Source organism: Heterodontus francisci, chromosome 31 (genome assembly GCF_036365525.1).
Source record: "Heterodontus francisci isolate sHetFra1 chromosome 31, sHetFra1.hap1, whole genome shotgun sequence".
NCBI lineage: Eukaryota > Metazoa > Chordata > Chondrichthyes > Heterodontiformes > Heterodontidae > Heterodontus > Heterodontus francisci.
Genome location: NC_090401.1, coordinates 43471466 through 43491604, shown reverse-complemented (window position 1 = coordinate 43491604; position 20139 = coordinate 43471466). Strand labels below are relative to the sequence as shown.

General features: G+C 45.9%; 2 protein-coding genes across 2 annotated transcripts in view; one reads left to right on the top strand and one right to left on the bottom strand.

The window, feature by feature from the left end:
* The window catches only part of LOC137346984 (cation channel sperm-associated protein 4-like), a 62222-nt gene extending 52630 nt beyond the window's left edge, over nt 1–9592 (top strand). Inside the window, exons 9-11 of the mRNA XM_068010960.1 lie at nt 4153–4364; nt 4723–4885; nt 8784–9592. Coding sequence (XP_067867061.1) covers nt 4153–4364; nt 4723–4885; nt 8784–8885 — 477 coding nt within the window. The 3' untranslated portion in view covers nt 8886–9592. The remainder of the gene's footprint in view (nt 1–4152; nt 4365–4722; nt 4886–8783) is intronic.
* The window catches only part of cldn23l (claudin 23-like), a 37414-nt gene continuing 26811 nt past the window's right edge, over nt 9537–20139 (bottom strand). The window contains exons 3-4 of the mRNA XM_068010959.1: nt 11690–11871; nt 9537–9576 (exon numbers count right to left, since the gene is read on the bottom strand). The gene's annotated coding sequence lies outside the window, so the exon portion shown is untranslated. The remainder of the gene's footprint in view (nt 9577–11689; nt 11872–20139) is intronic.

The window sequence follows — 20139 nt, the reverse complement described above, 5'->3', positions numbered from 1 at the left end:
GGGACCTCACCTGTAGCCAATGAGGATACTAAGATTTCTGTCAAGGCCCCAGCAATTTCCTCCCTTGCCTCCTTCAGTATTCTGGGGTAGATCCCATCAGGCCCTGGGGACTTATCTACCTTAATGCTTTGCAAGACGCCCAACACCTCCTCCTTTTTGATAACGACATGACCCAGACTATCTACACTCCCTTCCCTAGACTCATCATCCACCAGGTCCTTCTCTTTGGTGAATACTGATGCAAAGTACTCATTTAGTACCTCGCCCATTTCCTCTGGCTCCATGCATAGATTCCCTCCTCTGTCCTTGAGTGGGCCAACCCTTTCCCTGGCTACCCTCTTGCTCTTTATATACGTATAAAAAGCCTTGGGATTCTCCTTAATCCTGTTTGCCAATGACTTTTCATGACCCCTTTTAGCCCTCCTGACTCCTTGCTTAAGTTCCTTCCTACTTTCTTTATATTCCTCAAGGGCTTCGTCTGTTCCCAGACTTCTAGCCCTTACGAATGCTTCCTTTTTCTTTTTGACTAGGCTCACAATATTTCTCGTTATCCAAGGTTCCCGAAACTTGCCAAACTTAACCTTCTTCCTCACAGGAACATGCCCATCCTGGATTCTAATCAACTAACGTTTGAAAGACTCCCACATGTCAGATGTTGATTTACCCTCAAATAGCCGCCCTCAATCTAAATTCTTCAGTTCCTGCCTAATATTGTTATAATTAGCCTTCCCCCAATTTAGGACGTTCACCTGAGGACTACCCTTATCCTTATCCGCAAGTACCTTAAAACTTACGGAATTATGGTCACCGTTCCCGAAATGCACCCCTACTAAAACTTCGACCACCTGTCCGGGCTCATTCCCCAATACCAGGTCCAGTATGGCACCTTCCCTAGTTGGACTATCTACATATTGTTTCAAGAAGCCCTCCTGGATGCTCCTTATAAATTCTGCCCCATCCAAGCCCCTAGCACTAAGTGAGTCCCAGTCAATATAGGGAAAGTTAAAATCACCCACCACTACAACCCTGTTGCTTTTACATCTTTCCAAAATCTGTCTACATATCTGCTCCTCTACCTCCCGCTGGCTGTTGGGAGGCCTGTAGTAAACCCCCAACATCGTGACTGCACCCTTCCTATTCCTGAGCTCTACCCATAATGCCTCGCTGCATGACCCCTCCGAGGTGTCCTCCCGCAGTACAGCTGTGATATTCTCCTTAACCAGTAATGCAACTCCCCCACCCTTTTTACATCCCCTTCTATCCCGCCTGAAGCTTCTAAATCCCGGAACATTTAGCTGCCAATCCTGTCCTCCCCTGAACCAAGTCTCTGTAATAGCAATAACATCATAGTTCCAAGTACTAATCCAAGCTCTAAGTTCGTCTGCCTTACCTGTTTCTCGCATTGAAACAAATGCACTTCAGACCACCAGTCCCGCTGTGCTCAGCAACATCTCCCTGCCTGCTCTTCCTCTTAGTCTTACTGGCCTTAATTACTAGTTCCCCCTCAGTTATTTCACCTGCTGACCTACTGCTCTGGTTCCCACCCTCCTGCCACACTGGTTTAAACCTTCCCGAGTGATGCTAGCAAACCTCGCAGCCAAGATATTTATGCCCCACCAGTTTAGATGCAACCCATCCTTCTTGTACAGGTCCCACCTGTCCCGGAAGAGATCCCAATGATCCAGCTATCTGAAACCCTCCCTCACTGGCACGTGGCACAGGGAGTAATCCCGAGATTACAACCCTAGAGGTCCTGTCTTTTAACTTTCTACCTGACTCCCTGAACTCCCCCTCCAGGACCTCATCACTCTTCCTGCCTATGTCGTTAGTAAAAAATGTGTACCACAACCTCTGGCTGCTCACCCTCCCCCTTCAGAATGCCCCCTGTCCGTTCAGAGACATCCTTGACCCTTGCACCAGGGAGGCAACATACCATCCTGGAGTCTCTTTCACGTCCACAGAGGCACCTATCTGTGTCCCTGACTATAGAGTCCCCTATAACTATTGCTCTTCTGTGTGTTGTCCCTCCCTGCTGAACAACAGAGCCAGCCGTGGTGCCACTGCTCTGGCTGCTGCTGTTGTTTTCCCCTGATAGACCATACCCTCCAACAGTATCCAAAACGGTATACTTGTTAGAGAGGGGGATAGCCACAGGGGATTCCTGCACTGACTGCCTGCCCCTTCTAGCGGTCACCCATCTATCTGCCTGCACCTTGGGTGTAACCACGTCTCTAAAACTCCTGTCTATGATGTTTTCTGCCACCTGCATGCTCCTAAGTGCATCCAGTTGCCGCTCCAGCCGATCCATGCGGTCTGTGAGGAGCTGCAACTGGGTACACTTCCTGCAGATGTAGTCGTCCGGAACGCTGGAAGCGTCACGGACCTCCCACATCTCACAGGTGAAGCACTTTACCCCTCTAACTGACATTTCTAGCACTAATTAATAAATTAATTTAAAATAAATACTTAAATACCTATTAAATCCTTACTAAATTAAGTTACAATTATGGTCCCTAGTGCTAGATTTCTACTATAAATATTAAATGCTAAATACAATAATCTCCTCCCGCCGGTTTAGTTACTCCTCTACTTATTAATTAATTAGTTAATTAGGGTCAAATTCAACTTAATGGGTTTATATGGGAATGAAACGGGATTTTGAAATTTCATGGTAAATGATTGTTAATATAGACTGATGTGATTGTTTGCGTGTTAGTGATATCATAGTACGATACAACAAAGCGGGAGGCTTTTCGGCTCATCATACCTGTGATAGAACTGGCCAATTATTTCCAGTCCCCTGCTTTTGCAGCATAGCCCTGCAAATTTTTTCACTTCAAGTATTTATTCAATTCCCTTTTGAAAGTTGTTATTGAATCTGCTTCCACAACCCTTTTGGGCAATGCTTTCCAGATCATAACTCATAGAATCATAGAATGATTACAGCACAGAAGGAAGCCATCAGCCCATCATGTCCATGCCGACTCTTTGCAAGATCAACTCACCTAGTCCCGCTCTTGTGCGTTTTCCCCGTAACCCTGCAAATTTTTCTCTTCAGATAATTATCCAACTCGCAGCATAAACATTTTTTCCTCATGTTTCTTCTGGTTCTTTTGCTAATTACCTTAAATCTGCGTACTCTGGTTACTGACTCTCCTGCCACTGGAAACTTCTTATTTACTCTATCAAAATTCTTGATGATTTTGACACCTCTCAAATCTCCCCTTAACCTCCTTCCCTGCTCGAAGGAGAACAGCCCTGACTTCTCCTGACTCTTCATGGAACTGAAGTCTTTCATCCGTGGTATCATTCTGATAAATTTCCTTTGCACCCTCTCCAAGGTCTTGACATCCTTCCAAAAGTATGGTGGCCAGAATTGCCCACAATACTCCAGCTGGGACCTAACCACTGTTTTAGAAAAGTTTAGCATAACTTTCTTACTTTTGTACTCAATGCCTCTATGAAGCTAAGGATCCCATATGCCTTTATAACAGTCTTCCCACCCTGTCCTGCTCTTTCAGCGACTTGTGTATGTACAGCCCCTGGCTGCTCTGTTCCCTTTAAAATTGTGCCGTTTAATTTATATTACCTTTCCTCATTCTTCCTATCAAAATGCAGCACTTCACACTTCTCTACATTAAATTTCATCTGCATGTGTCTACCCATTTCATCAGCCTATGTCCTGAAGTCTGCTATTATCCTCCTCACTGTTTATTTGCTACATTTCTGAGTTCTGTGTCATCTGCAAATTTTGAAATGATGCCGTATATAGCTATTTAGGTCATTAAAATATATATCAAAAAGAGCAGTGGTCACAACACCGACACCTGGGAACATCACTGTGTATCTCCCTCCAGTCTGAAAAACAACCATTCACAACTCTCTGCTGTTTGTCCTTTAGCCAATTTTGTATCCACACAGCCACTGTCCCTTTACCCCATGTGTGCTGGCGATATAGACTGATTATGATTGTGTATTGATAATATAGACTGACGGGATCAATTGTGAATTGATGATACAGACTGACATGCTCAATTGTGTATTAACCAAAGTTTAGTGCAAGATTTTTGTTTGTTCACGTTATTTTAATTTTAAATTTGTTCTAGAGCTATTCCTCCCTTTAACACTGTCCTGTGAATTCCTTTGTATCAGTTGAAAGATGAGAGTATATCAGGCCCAGAGTTGGGCTTGATCCATGTACATGATTGTATCAAGCAACTCACCATGGCTCACAAGCAGCAACCGATGAAGTACAGCGCTCTGGAGAATCTCAACCTCACTACGTACGAGGAGTTCTGTCTAGTGCTGCAAGCCATCCAAAGTAACATCCAGTACTATAAGCAGATTCGCTTTGAACTCAATAGGTAGGGACCACTGCTGTCACTCCATAACATACAATGCAAACTGCTGTCACTCTGACCCACAACAGTGTGAGTTACTGTCACTCACCCCAATCCACAGCAGGAGTTACTGTCACTCTGACCCAGCACAGTGTGAGTTACTGTCACTCACCCCCACCCACAGTGTGAGTTAATGTCACTCAACCCCCACCCACTGCATGAGTTACTGTCTCTTTGATCCACTACGGTGTGAGTTACTGTCACTCACTCCCACTACCCACAGTGTGATTTACTGTCACTCAGCACCCCCCGCTGCATCTCCCCACCCACAACGTGAGTTATTTTTGCTGTGTTTAATGGTTATTTTGGTTTGCCTACCCAGCATTGTGAAAGAGCTACGAGACATCTTGTTTAATCGCGAACAGCAGAAGCAGATTATGCAGCATGAGAAGCGGATACTGGACATGACCGAGGCTCTGCTCACCAATGATATGCCGACATTCAAAAAGAAAGAAATGCTCAGCAACATGCTGACAATGGAAAAGGTGAACGTCTCAGAATCACACAGTGCCTGTTGTTTGAGGGCCTTAAAGAATTCTCAAACACACACCTGGTTCTCCTTGCTGGCAGCTGTTAATTTATCATGTGTATTTTCTTATGTTGCAATTTAAGCCATATTGACAACTCCAGGCAGCACAGGGATGAGCAGCGAATAGGATGATATTTAATTAAATACAGAAACTCAGCTGGACCTGCCATTTAAATTCAGTGGCTACTAGAGCAGATCATAAGCTGAGTAATCTGCAGTGAATGGCTCATTTCCTGACTCCCACCACCTACAAGGCACAGGTCAGGAGTGTAATGAAATACTCTCCACTTGCCTGGATGGGTGCAGCTGCAACAACCCTCAAGAAACAAAGCGGTCCATTTAATTAGCACCTTGTCCATTAGTCTAAACCTCCAGTACTGGCACACCACTGGCTGGATTTTAACAAGCCCTCAAGTTCGTGATCCATGGTGGGAGTGCCTGAAGATGAGGCCCGCCACGGACCTCGATGCCGGCAGGGCCCGGCCCAATCCTCCTCACGGCAGTGAGGCTTCGTGGTGGTCCCCTCGCTACTGGGCAAGGGGACCACAATTTTAATGTGCAAATCAATAAAATTAATACATTTAAATACACATAACTCCAATCTTGAGGGCCTGCCACGTTCTTCGGCATGCCAGCCAACTCTCCCGTGCCTTCAGATCCCCATCCGGGGAAATGCGGCGCCACACTGGTGGGGAGAGAGGTACGTTTGTCAGTGTGTGAGAGGGGTGATGGAGTCAAATAAACGTAATGGGTGTAGGGGATGATTGGAAGGGTTGAACTGTAAACTTTGTGCAGTTTGAGGGGGGGAAAGGTCAGATGTAAAAGGTAAGTGTTTTTTGGGGGGCCGGAAGAACAAATAGTTATTGTTGTTGGGGGTGGGAAAGTAGCGTAAGACATTTATTTATTTAATTTTGGGAGATCTTGCTTTAAAAATGTAATTATGCTGGCAGGGCTAGCTGCTCTTTAAAAATAGCGCCTGCGTATAGGCAGCTGACACCATTGCCAGAGACGGACAGCCCGCCCCCTCCACGTGATTGGGTGGGGTGCAGGCCACCCCATGGCTGCAGTGTGTACTATCCACAGGATGCACTATAGCAACTCACCAAGGATTCTTCAGCAGCACCTCCCAAACCCACAACCCTCACCACCTAGAAGGACAAGGGCAGCAGGTGCATGGGAATACCATCAGTTGCAGGTCAAGCATCAGTCTATCGTCACTGTGCCAAAATCCTGGAATTTCCTACCTAAAAGCATTGTGGGAACACCTTCTCCATATTGACTGCAGTGGTTCAAGAAGGCCTATCACCACCTTCTCAGGGCACCTAGAGAGGGCAATAAATTCCAGCCTTGCCAGCAATGCCCACATCCCGAGAATTAATTTAATAAATACAGTTAAACCCAAGTTAACATGCTCAGAAAAAAAAATTCAATTAGATATTCGGCAGAAATTTGGCCCCTTAAAGGGCTTTCAGAATCCCCTGAAGCACAGGGATCCAGTGCATTCAGGGCCCTGTCCATTGCCCTTTGGTTCTTTCAGAATTACAATGGGAATCTGACAGAACCATCTGAGGAAATTTGGGACTGTTGTCTTTTGGGTGAGATCTTAAACCAAGGCAATTTAGGTGGATATTAAGGATCCCTGGGACTATTTGAAGAAGAGCAGGAAGTTTCCTGGTGTCCTGGCCAATATTCTTCCCACAACCAATGCTACCAAGTAATGATTCACTGGCCATTTATCTCAGTGCTGTTTGTGAGATCTTGCTATGTTTGTTTTTATTCGTTCCTGGGATGTGGGCATCGCTGGCTAGGCCAGCATTTATTGCCCATCCCAAATTGCCCTTGAGAAGGTGGTGGTGAGCTGCCTTCTTGAACTGCAGTCCATGTGTCTGAAGTGACTGCCCTGTTAACCCACATAGAATCATAGAAAGTTTAAGGGACAGAAAGAGGGCACTCGGCTGAGCTTGAAAGTGAGCCACCTTGTATGAAGCATTTTTGGCTTGCTGAGAGAAGTAATAAAAGTGCTACCTAAAGGTAAGTTCTTCGCAGAAACACATGTATGTGCTCATCAACATGATTGAGGCTCTATGTTGGTGTGCGTGTAGTGTGGTATGAGGCTTACCTGCCCAATGGACAAAGGTCCTGACCTCCAGTGCCTTTGCTTTTGGATAAGAACATGTCTTAGGCTGAACAACTGCATCACATTTCTGACTGATTGCAACTTCATCTATCCACCTCCTACTATATCCTATAGTCTTTTCTCTCTTAAGAAATGCTATCAACAACAGCAATTTGCATTTATATAGAGAAAAACAGAATTAACGTTTCAGGTCAGTGACCTTTCATCAGAACTGTAGTTCTGTTTTTCTCTCCACATATGCTGCCTGACTTGCTGAGTATTTCCAGCATTTTTTGTTTTTGATTTACAGCATCCACTGTATTTTGTTTTTGCATTTATATAGCTCCTTTAATGTAATAAAAATGTCCCAAGGAGCTTCACAGAAGAGTTATCAGAGTTTGACACTGAGCCGTATAAAGAAATATAAGGACAGGCAAGCAAAAATTTGGTCAGATATGTTTTAAGGGGCAACTTAAAGAAGAGAGAGGCGGAGAGTTTTGGGAAGGTAACTGCAGAGCTTGGGGCCCAGGCAGTTGAAGGCATGGTGGATTGAAGAAAATTGGGGATTAGAAGAGGCCAGAATTGAAGGGGCGCCAATTGGAGCAGCACAGAGATTTCCGAGGGTTGTGGAGCTGGAGGAGGTTGCAAAGATAGGATGGGGTTAAGCCACGGCAGGAGTTTAACATAAGGATGAGAATTTTAAAGACAAAGCATTGCTGGACTGACATCCATTGTAAGACAGTGAACACGGGTGATGGATGAACAGGATTTGGTGTGAGTTAGGATACGGGCAACGGAGTTTTATGAGCTCATGTTTACAGAGGGTAGAAAATGGGTGGCCAGCCAGGGGAGCTTTGAAATAGTCATGTACGGAGGTGACAAAGGCATAGATAAAGTTGTCGGCAGCAGTTTCCAGAGTCATAGTTGGACTGAGGCAATGGCAGAGACAGGTGATCAATTGTCTCTTGTACTTATTGGTATTGTCTGCTTCAATGATTTTCACAGCTAACTGATTCCACAATTCTTTGGACAATAAACTTTCCTCTGACTTCTTTTACTTCCAGTGCCCTCATTTGAATCCATTAGCACAGGGAACAATTTACCTAGATCAACATTGTCCATTCCTCACATAATTCTGCACAATTATTAGGTCTCCTTGAAGTCTCTTCTATGCCAAAGACTGTAAAGTAAACAGAAGACTTGACATGGAACCTGGGGTAAAACACCTCTGCTATTTCTGTGCTGACCTTATTTAATTTGTGACTTAATGCCTCAAAGGTCTCCTCAAATCCCACTTCTGAGCATTGTCCTGGGAGAGAAGGCTATTCGATAGCAAACTCATCTTCAGCTTATTCTTGTGTATTTCTCGGCTGCAAATTACACTAAAGAAATAACTTGCATTTATATAGAACCTTTTACATCCCAGGACATCTAAAAGTTCTTCACAGCAAATGAATTACTTCTGGAAGTGTAGTTACTGTTATATAGGCAAACACATCACCCAATTTGTGCACAACATGGTCCTGTAAACTGTAATGAGATAAATGGCCAGCTTTGCTTATGTATGTCTTGTGATGGGGTTTGAATCTAAGACCTCTGATTAAGAGGTCAGAGTGCTGCCAATGTGCCAATACTAACATCCTAATATATGTGGAGACAATGGGATGGAAACGGAATCATTTCAATGGCAAATACTTCTGCCTCTTACTCAATCTTTTATTTTTTTTCTTGACATCAGGTGCGCAGGATAAACAACAGCACAGGTAGCAGTACATTCTCAAGGTTGTCGGATGTTCCACTGTCTTCTACATACCTGCTGAGACGTATGGCTGAGAATTAGTTACTTGGTATCAAGCTCAACACACCATTTGTTACACAAACACATTGAAGCCTTTGATAGACTTGGCCCTGCAATGTTGAGGAACAGGTCACTGTCATTATGAAGATGTCGTTTCCAGGACAGCAATGAATGCGATCAGTGTAGATTGGAGGCATTCATACGGCAGGAACATAAAGGCAGCTCAAGTCAAGGTCCCTTCATAAGGTCATGGACTGCAGCATGTACAGGATGGATCAGAACGGCCCAAGTTCTTTCCAACCTAGCAAGAGCAATGAAGGAGTTTTGACATCAGTTTGACATCTGATACTGATTGTTATTGGTCTTTGTCCCCTGCTCTTAATCAGTTTCATTGTGCTGCAGCCACAAAGGAAGAGTGCTTCTGACATTGAACTGAAAGGGATCCACACCAAGGGGCACTGCACTGAGTAGAAACGGAGCCTTGGAGAAGATGCAGTACACCGTTCTATTGGTGCCGGTACCCAGATAACAGAATCCATGTCACGTTTGTACCCCACACATACAACAGTTACGTGCACAACTGCAGACCAGTTTATCCTGGTCTGCTCCCAGGGGTTTGGCACCCTGCTGTGGTAAGCAGAGAGCTGTAAAACAGTCACACACAAGCCATACTGTACCAGATGAAAGGCAGCTGTCAGTTTCTATCCATTACTGCACTGAGTGTGTGATAATGCTGCAAGGTAAATCAAATGGATGTGAAAGTTAAAAGCAGCAATATGTAGCAAATAAATATTTTCAGTTATATGAGTAAGATATATGCTGTTTACTGTATATATATATATATATATATATGAATAAAGGTTTTATTAAATATTTGCAATGTTCGTTGTTATAATGCAGCCCTCTTGCCAAAGCTGGAATTAAGTGCTGGTCCTTCTCCTTTTCTTGGTCTTCAGCAAAAAGAGACCAAACAATGATACCAGGGAGCAGGGTTATTCCCCATTGCTATAATGGCATGTGGAAGGGTCTTTATGCAACAGAACTATTTTGTTGAACACAGAAGTCCCGCCTGCTGATAGCTGCCAGCCAATCAGAGGCCGGCAGCTTTTTTACTGAGGCGCGCCACCAGAGAGGCGGTGGCTGCTGCTAGTAATGGATCCACCAGAAGCCCAGGATTGTCGATGGACCCATAGCGGGAGGGGTTTTGTGGGGTGGGGGTTACAGGGGAGGGAGTCGTAGGGGGTCAGCAGCAGGGGCTCTTTCCCTCCCTCCCACTCTCAATGCCAGCAATCGACCCACATACTTTTGCTTGGCGTGCTCCCCATGTGGCAACAGGCCCACCTGTCGCTGGACTAATACCGGCAGTGGTGAGATGAGGACCTTAATTGAGCATTAATTGCCCATTTGACCTCAATTGGCGGTGGGGCAGGAAGGCCGTCCACAGGCCTTCACACCACTGACTTAATTGGGGTGGAGGCAGGAAGTTGGTGGGGACTCCCACCATCATCCCACCTAATTAAATGCTCTCCCTGCCTCCAATTTCAGTGCGGGGGAGAGCATAAGATTCCCCCATAGTGGCCCTCCTGTACCGTCACTGACAGATCCTGACCTATAGCAAGTCCTTCCTGTTCCATTACTGACCAGTACTGATGTATTGGGTGGAATCTTCCGAGGATAATTCTTAAGGAGTCAGGAGTGTGCAGTCAGTTGCGATCTGCCAGAGGCTGGCTTCCTGATTGGCTGCCTCTGGGTCTGCTGTCCAGTTAAGGACAGCAGGTGGGTCCTGAGGCTGCAGGCCCAATCAGAAGGATTGCAGCTGGGGACAGCCGGCAGCCCAACTGGGGAGATGGGCGCTGCTCAGACAGAAGGAAGAGTGCAAGGGTACCTCAAAATGGAGGCGCTGTTGGAAGTGTTAACGAAAATGCAAAAATAAAGAGGTCCGAAGACAGTAGAGCCATCAGAGTGGAGGGGAAATCCTCCAGAGGATTCATTTCGGCCACAGGTACAGGCTTTCATCTCTGTAGACCCAGTAAAAACACATATAGCAAAAACTCATAAGAACTTAATTAAAACAAAGGGGCCAGTAACACAACAATGAACAGTGTGTTGAAGCAGGATGAGTGCAAAGGGGCACAGCACACAGATAGTCGAGGAATTGTAGATATGATTATAGAAAAGGTATTGAGGATTCCAAAAACTAGGAGTCGGCATGGACACCAGATATGATTAAACTCATACTAGACAATGGGAAACTGACGTTTTGAACAGGTTCTCACTGAGCCAAATAAGGAATTATCATTATGTCATTATACCAGACCCCCTATGAGTGAGTAAGAGGGGTGGGTCTTAGAAACAAGATTTAACCCATGACTGAAACTGAGGAAGGTACAAGAACCCCGGGGAAGAACACTCAAGAATATACCCTGAGCCAGGGGCTCAGAGAACAGAAGAGCAGCCGCAAGTCCGAGACTGATCACCTCGTGTCTTGATGGGTGGTATACTGTACAAGTAGTCAGAGCTTGTACTTTGATAAGTTTTGATACTATACAAGTAGTGAGAGCTTGTATTTGATGATTTAGTGTGTGAATAAAATATTGATATACCTTTCACCAATCGGATTCCGTGGATTCTTTAAGAGTAAGTGCGTGTTAGGCACAACAATCCCCACAATCCTGTCATTGGGGCATGGAGCCTCTGCCTCTGATATGTCCGACCCCTCTAGCCTACTGCTGTGAGGCTGCCTGCACAGAGCTGCCAAGCTCTGCATTCAGCAGCGGTCTGCTCGGACGCCATTCAATCCTGGCAGAGCCCGCCCCCTCACTTAATTAGCATAAGTGACTACTCACCACTTCCAGGCGGGTTGCTGCTACTGAAGTTCACCCGTCTCCGGCAAGATTGCTGGGAGGTGGGAATGCATCAGGGTGCCAATCTGACGCCCTTTTCTCTGATCTTCCTCCCGTTCCCACCTTCAAACCCTCTTCTGCAGGACCAGAGTATCCCTACTATCCCATCACTGAGAGATACTGACCTGAAAGTATATTTGGTTTGGTTTATTTTGTTAATTATGCTGCCAACACTTAAATCAAAACACACGGTTGCCTTATGAAAATGGATGCTTGACAGGAAAGAGTGAATGAATTGACTGCTTATTCTAAGACAGTCTGGCAGAAGCCCGTTAGGAAATTGTACAATAAGACTATGATTTTTTGAACATTGCTTAATCCTTCAGGCATTTCAGTCTTTACTCCACAGAGCGTCCTTTAGTATCAGGAACCTCACTGCATTCTGAACAATAAATGACTCTCTTGTTTTAATTGAATATTTTCAAATTGAAATAAACTACCAGACAATGCTGCAGACACTGGTCCAGAAATTCTATGGCACCTGGAGATGGGTAAGCAGGATCCGGGTCTAAAGGCCTGGTGAGGGCGGGGGATGGGGTGGAAGTACAGGGGCAGAGTATGCAAAGGGAGGGTTTTGCAAGTTGCAGAGCCTGCAGGGGCATGGCACACTAGGAGTGGAGCATGCAGTAGGCAGGGTTTGGAAAAGCAGGACAAGCAATGGGCGGAGGTGGGATTTTTTACATCCCCTAACTCAGGGTCACTGAGGCCAATTGTATGCCCCAACCCACATCTGGAGACAGTTACCACCTTTTACTGTATTTATTATTTCAGATGCAGCCCTGGTAGCATCTCAAATGTGGTTGATTCTGTACTGTAAGCAATTAAAGGGCCCCTTGTCCCCAATGATTGGATGTGATCTGCTGTTCCCCAGAACCATTGGATGTTGTGGGTTTGGCAACTCCAAGACCCAACTGAAATGAGATTGGAATCAAAACAGCTGCAAAAATGGTTGGGCTTATAGAATCATAGAAAGTTTAAGGCACAGAAAAAGGCCACGGCCCATCGTGTCTGTGCCAGCCGAAAAACGATCCACCTATTCTAATTCCATCTTCCAGCATTTGGTCCGTAGCCCTACATATTACGGCACTTGAGGTGCATATCCAGACTCCTTTTGAATGAGTTGAGGGTTTCTGCTTCAACTACCCTTTCAGGCAGTGAGTTCCAGACCCCCTGGGCGAAAAGTCCCTCCTCATCTCCCCTCTAATTTTTCTACCAATCACTTTAAATCTATGCCCCCTTGTCACTGACCCCTCCTCTAAGCTAAACAGACCCTTCACCTTCACTCCATCCATGCCCCTCAAATTTCTGTACACCCCAATCAGATCTCCCCTCAGTCTTCTCCGTTCCAAGGAGAACAACCACAACCTATCCAATCCTTCTTCTTAGCTGCATTTTTCCAGTCCTGGCAACATCCTCGCAAATCTCCTCTGCACCCTCTCCAATGCAACCACAGCCCCTCTGCAATCAGGTGACCAGAACTGCACATGGTACTCAAGTCGTGGCCCAACCAATGAGTTATACAGCTCCAGCATACCGTCCCTGTTCTTATATTCTATACCTCAGCTTATAAAGGAAAGGATTCCATAAGTTTTTAACCGTAAGTTGAAACATCACAGCAATGCAGAAAAGGCAAGATTCTCAGAAGAGGAATAACACACATCACAGAATCGTTACAGTGCAGAAGGAGGCCATTCAGCCCATCGTGTCTGCACCGGCTCTCTGAAAGAGCAACTCCCTCAGTTCTATTCCCCTGCCTTCTCCCCATAACTCTACACATTATTCCTTTTCATATAACTGTCTAATTCCCTTTTTAAAGCTTCAATTGAACCTGCCTCCACCACATTCTCAGGCAGCGCATTCCAGACCTTAACCACTCGCTGCGTGGAAATGTTTATCCTCATGTCACTTTTGCTTCTCTTACCAAATACTTTAAATCTGCGCCCTCTCGTTCTCGATCCTTTCACAAGTGGGAACAGTTTCTCTCTATCTACTCTGTTCAGACCCCCACATGATTTTGAATACCTCTATCAAATCACCTCTTAGCCTTCTCTTCTTCAAGGAAAACAGTCCTAACTTCTCCAATCTATCTTCGTAACTGAAATTCCTCATCCCTGGAATCATTCTCGTGAATCTTTTCTGTACTCTCTCCAATGCCCTCACGTCTTTCCTCAAGTGTGGCGCCCAGAATTGGACGCAACATAACTTCCTTGCTCTTGTACTCTGTGCCCCTATTAATAAAGTCCAGGATACTGTATGCTTTTAACTGCTCTCTCAACCTGTTCTGCCACCTTCAATGACTAATGCACATATATACCTAGGTCCCTCTGCTCCTGCACCCCCCTTAGAATTGTACCCTTTATTCTATATTGTCCCTCTATGTTCTCCCTACCAAAATGAATCACTTCACATTTCTCTGCATTGAACTTCATTTGCCACCTGGCTTCCCATTCCACCAACTTGTCTATGTCCTTTTGACGTTCTATGGTATCTTTCTCACAGTTCACAATGCTTCCAAGTTTCGTATCATCTGCAAAATTTGAAATTATACCCTATACACCAAGGTCTAGGTCATTAATATATATCAGAAAAGCAAGGGTCCCAACACTGATCCCTTAGGAACTCCACTCAAATTTTCCTCCAGCCCGAAAAGCATCCATTAACCACTACTCTTTGTTTTCTATCACTCAGCCAATTTTGTATCCTTGTTGCTACCGTCCCTTTTATTCCATGAGCTACAAGTTTGCTCACAAATCTGTTGTGTGGCACTGTATCAAATGCCTTTTGAATGTCCATGTACACTACATCAACAGCATTACCCTCATCAACCCTCTCTGTTACCTCCTCAAAAAACTCCAGCAAGTTAGTTAAACATGATTTTCCCTGAAGAAATCCATGCTGGCTTTCCTTAATTAACTCACATTTGTCCATGTGACTATTGATTTTGTCCCAAATTATTTTTCCCAGATGTTTCACCTTCACCAAAGTTAAACTGACTGGCCTGTAGTTGCTGGGCTTATCTTTACACCCTTTTTTGAACAGAGGTGTAACATTTGCAATTCTCCAGTCCTCTGGCACCACCCCCGAGTCTAAGGAAGACTGAAAAGTCTTGGCCAGTGCCTCTGCGATTTCTACCCTCACTTCCCTCAGTATCCTTGGATGCATCTCATGCAGCCCTGGTGCTTTATCCACTTTAAGTACAGACAGCCTATCTAATAATTCCTCTTTATCAATTTTAAACACCTCTAGTGTCTGACTTACCTCCTCTTTCAACATTGCCTGGGTTGCATCTTCTTCCTTGGTAAAGACAGCTGCATTTAATACCTCAGCTATGCCCTCTGCCTCCATGTGTAAATCCCCTTTCTGGTCTCTAATAGGATGCCTATAGAAAACTTTGGGATTTCCTTTAATGCTAGCTGCTTTTCATGCTCTCTCTTTGCTTCTTTTATTTGCTTTTTCACTTCCCACTGGACCTTCTATATTCAACCTGGGTTCTCAATAGTATTTTCTATCTGTCATCCAGGGAGCTCTGGATTTGTTTGCCCTACTTTTCCCCTTTAAGGGAACATACCTTGACTGTGCCCAAACTTTCTCTTCTTTGAAGGTAGCCCATTGTTCATCTACCGGTGTTCCTGCCAGCTTTTGACTCCAATTTATTCGCCCCAGCTCCATTCTTACCCCACTGAAGTTGGTTTTCCCCCAGTTAATTATTCTTACCCTGGATTGCTCTTTGTCCTTTTCCATAGTCAGCCTAAACCTTATGATACAATGATCATTATCCCCTAAATGCTCTCCTACTGATATTTGTTCCACTTGGCCCACCTCATTCCGAAGAACCAGGTCTAGCAATGCCTCCTTTCATGTTGGACTAGCAACATACTATGATAGAAAATTTTCCTGAACACACTCTAGGAACTCTTGCCCCTCACTGCTCTTTGCACTACTATTATCCCAGTCTATGTTTGGATAATTAAAGTGCCCCATTATAACTACCCTATCATTTTTGCACCTCTCTGTAATTTCCTTGCAAATTTGTTCCTCCACCTCCTTCCAACTAGCTGGTGGCCTATAGACAACATGGAGCAATGTAACCGCCCCTTTTTTGTTCCTTAGCTTTAGCCAAATTGATTCTGTCCTCGACCCCTCTAGGACACTCTTTTTCTCCAGCAATACAATACTCTCCTTGATCAATACTGCCACCCCCTTCCTCTTTTTTCCCTTTCCTATCTTTCCTGAACACCCTGTATCCAAGAATATTTTACACCCAGTCCTGCCCTTCTTTGAGCCAAGTTTCTGTAATAGCCACAATATTATATTTCCACAGTGCAATCTGCGCTTGTACCTCACCAGTCTTACTAACCACACTCCGTGCATTCACATACATGCATATTAACCATGATTCAGACTTTATTACTTTCTTCCTTACTCTGACCCCACCTAATAACATACTATTCCCTACTCTCCTGCTATCTATCTCCCCCAGTATTCTGTGCACCTTGGTATTCCTCTCTAATACTTGCTCTTGATTCCCACACAAGTTACCAGTTTTGCTTCCCTCCAATCTGAGCTCCCTCTCAGGTTCCCCTTGACAATTTAGTTTAAACCTTCCCCAACAGCACTAGCAAATCTCCCTGGGAGGATATTCGTCCCAGTCCCGCGAAGATGCAACCTGTTCATCTTGTACAGGTTCCATCTGCCCCAGAACCGGTCCCAATTTCTCAGAAATCTGATGCCCTCCCTCCTACACCAGTTCTCCAGTCACGTGTTCAATCATTCAATTCTCCTATTCCTATGCTCACTTGGGACTGGGAGTAATCCTGAGATTACTGCTTTGGAGGTCCTGCTTTTTAATCTTCCTAACTCCCTAAAATCTGCTTTCAGGGCCTCATCTCCCTTCCTACCTATGTCACTGGTACCAATGTGGACCACAACCTCTGGGTGTTCACCCTCCCCCAGAAGAATGTCCTGCAGCCGCTCGATGACATCCTTAACCCTGACACCAGGGAGGCAACACACCATCCTGGAGTCACATTTACTGCCACAGAAATGCCAGTCTTATCCCCTAACTATCGAATCCCTATCACTGCTCTTCCACTGCTCTTCCTCCCCTCCTGTGCAGCTGAGCCACCTGTGGTGCCACAAACTTGGCTCTGACTGCACTCCTCTGAGGAATCATCACCCTCACCAGTATCCAAAATGGAAAGCTGATTGGCAAGTGAGATCATATCAGGGGACTCCTGCACTACCTGCCTGGTTCTCTTAGACTGCCTGGTGGTCACCCATTCCCTATCTGCCTGCATGTTCCTAACCTGTGGTGTGACCACCTCCCTAAACGTGCTGTCCACATAGTCCTCTGCCTCGCAGATGCACAACAGTGACTCCAGCTGCTGCTCGAATTCTTCTGCAGCCGGTGACACTTCCTTCAGATGTATTTGTCTCGGACACATGGTGCATCCTTGACTTCCCACATGCCACAGGCTGTACATTCCACTCGGCTGGGCTGCCCTGCCTTGCCTTAACTTTACAGACTATTCATTATAAGTAGAATAGCTTACCAGGTACTCACCAACCAGCTCCTTCCACTGCACCGAAGCAGCAACCAAATACTGGAGGGTTAAAAAGTAGAAAAATGGAGCATCTCCTCCCCCTTCACTGAACTCGTCACTCACTAAACTCAAACATTGGCTGTGATTTTTATTTAAATGCGAGGGCAAGAGTGGAGGTGGGCAGGCACATAAACCTGCCCCTCGGTTTGGGCATGCGGTTTCCTAATGCAAAACTGACATGCTGAAAGCTTAAAAGGCTCTGAGCAGAGTGGGACGAGGCAACCCATTTGTCAGCTTGTTAAGAGTCTGTTTAGAATTTTCGTTTTATGACATGGGATCCACTTAGCGTCTCAACCGTGACAGGCAGGAGGAGGCACTACACAGTAGGGAGAGAGTCAGAACAGCAGGATAGCAGCAAATGGCACCATTGAAAAGGGTACGCAACCTGTTGTACAGCATCAGGAGAATTATCTGTAATATCCCTTCACTCTGGACAAGGGCATTTTGAAGGAATGGCTTTGGGGGGGTGGATTAGGTCTTTCTGCATACAGACCTCATGGGGAGATTCAGGAAGACCCCACATTCAAATCGAAAGGAAGGAAGGACATAACAGCTACTCTGAAATAGGATGAACTAGCATTGAGAAGCAGCATCTGGACAACTAGGGCGTAGGGGTGAGGAAAGAAGGGCAGGAAGGCAACAAAGGCAATACTTTCAGCATGGGGTCTACCACCAAAGGAGAAGCTACCTGGACATGTTGGAGTGTCTGTGCCGCAGAAAACTAACTGTACCTGTCCAGGCAGATGGTTGCTGACTTGTGTCCCCCCATTAAGGGTCAACCAAGGGCTCACAGGGACCATCACCATGGCTTTCCCATTGCTGTAAAAGTCACAATGGCCTTGCACCTTTTTGCAACCGGTTCCTTCCAAGAAGCGGCAGCAGACATTGGTGGCATCTTGCAGGCAGCAGCACATCATTACATCACAGAGGTAGCGGATGCTTTGTTCAAAAGGCAAGGGGGTTACATTGAATTCCATGTGGATAGTGGCATCCAAGCTCAAAGGGCAGTGGGATTTGTCTTTGTTGCTGGATACCCTCAGGGAATCATCAATTGCACCCATGTGGCCATTAAGGCACTGATTGACCAGCCAGGGAGATTCCTCAACAGGAAGGGATTCCACTCCCTAAATGGTTAGCTAGTTTGAGACCACAGCAAAAGCTTTACGTAGATGTGTATACATTATTCTGGAAGCTGCCATGATGTCTTCACCCTCTGGCAATCGCAGGTGCCGCAGTTCTTCATGAAGTCATCAGAAATCCATGGATGGCTGTTTGCGGATCAGTCTTATCCCTTGAAGAGATGGCTAGTATCAACACTGCAAAACCCTGCAACAGACACTGAGAGACACTACAACTGATGCCACCTGAGCACCAGGGCCATCACTGAGCTGGCCATTGGTCTCATGAGGAAGAGGTTCAGGTGCCTAACCAATTGGGTGGTGTTTTCCAGTACACTCCCTCAAGTGTCTCGCGCAGTGGTGGTCTGCTGCACTCTCCATAATATGGCCCTCCAGAGAGGTGTGGACCTTGAAGAGGGAGAAGCGCTGGAACGGTACAGCTCCTTGGAAGAGGAAGAAGAGGATGAAGACAAGGAGGAGGAGATTCCTGAAGGAAAACTGGAGAATGGTTCCCACCCTTTGCAGGGGTGTCACTGTGGGGTAGGTTTAGCAGGCTGCGCTGTTAGGGTCATTCTAATCTAGACACATTTCGCTTGAGTGAGACTCAGTCGTCAGGAGATTTGGAGTGGAGAGTCATCTTCATCTGACTGAGAGCAAACATCCATTAAGAACAAAAGTCAGCAAACTTCCAATGACACAAACTCTGCCAGGCTCCAGAGCCTCCACCTGCCACTCTCTTACCTAACACACTCCTTCACTAACGTTTATTTTCCTTTCTCCTGCTTTTTGCCACGATGAAATAGAAACACAAAAGTCTACCTTTGTGCAACAACATGCCCATGCTTTATTGCATAACAGCTTGATATCATTTGCAACAGAAACACCCAAGTGACCCACAAAGTGACATCACCGACGCGGTAGCCTTTGCTCACGGCCACTCCTACAAGTTGCTCCCCCTGTGGCTGAGGATGAGGTGGAGGCAGACTGCTCGCGAGTGCCTGTCTGGAACTAAGATGCCGTGGCAGTTGGCCTCATTGTGGAGTTGCCAGGGGGCCACCTCCAAAGGCTGCTGCATCGGCATCGCTGCAGGGGCAACCTCTGTCACATGGCATAACTCTGCAGATGTTTCCTCTGTCGGAGAGGCCATGGAGGCAGAGGATAACGATGGAGCCCCATGAAGGGTGGCCCTTTTATCACATTTTGTCATGTCCTTAGCCCTTGATTACTAGAGGGAACCACCAGCTGGGGTGCAGCTGGCATCCACTTTATGCTTCTTCGCACCATTTGCGCCACTGACTGGTGAATGCTACAAACTGTGGAATGCATTCTGTGCATGTCAATGTGCTGGTCCTGCATCCACTCGAGTGATGCCGCATATAGCTCTCCATGAGATTGGCCACTCTCTCAATGGAGGAGCTCATGCGTTGAAAGGACTGAGACATTGTGGAGCACGTGAGATGAATGGACTCCTCCATTCTCTTCCCAAGACTCCGCAGTGCCTCAGGTAATTCCAACATCTAACCACACATCTCATGCTGATTTTCCAGGTAGAGCTGCCTGTTTTGTGACTCCCATTGGTCTGCATCTCTGCCTTGCTCAGCAGGGCTGCACCTGTCCTCCATCATCTGAGGGGACTGCCCACAGCTAACTCTGCCTCCCAGTCTCCTCCTGC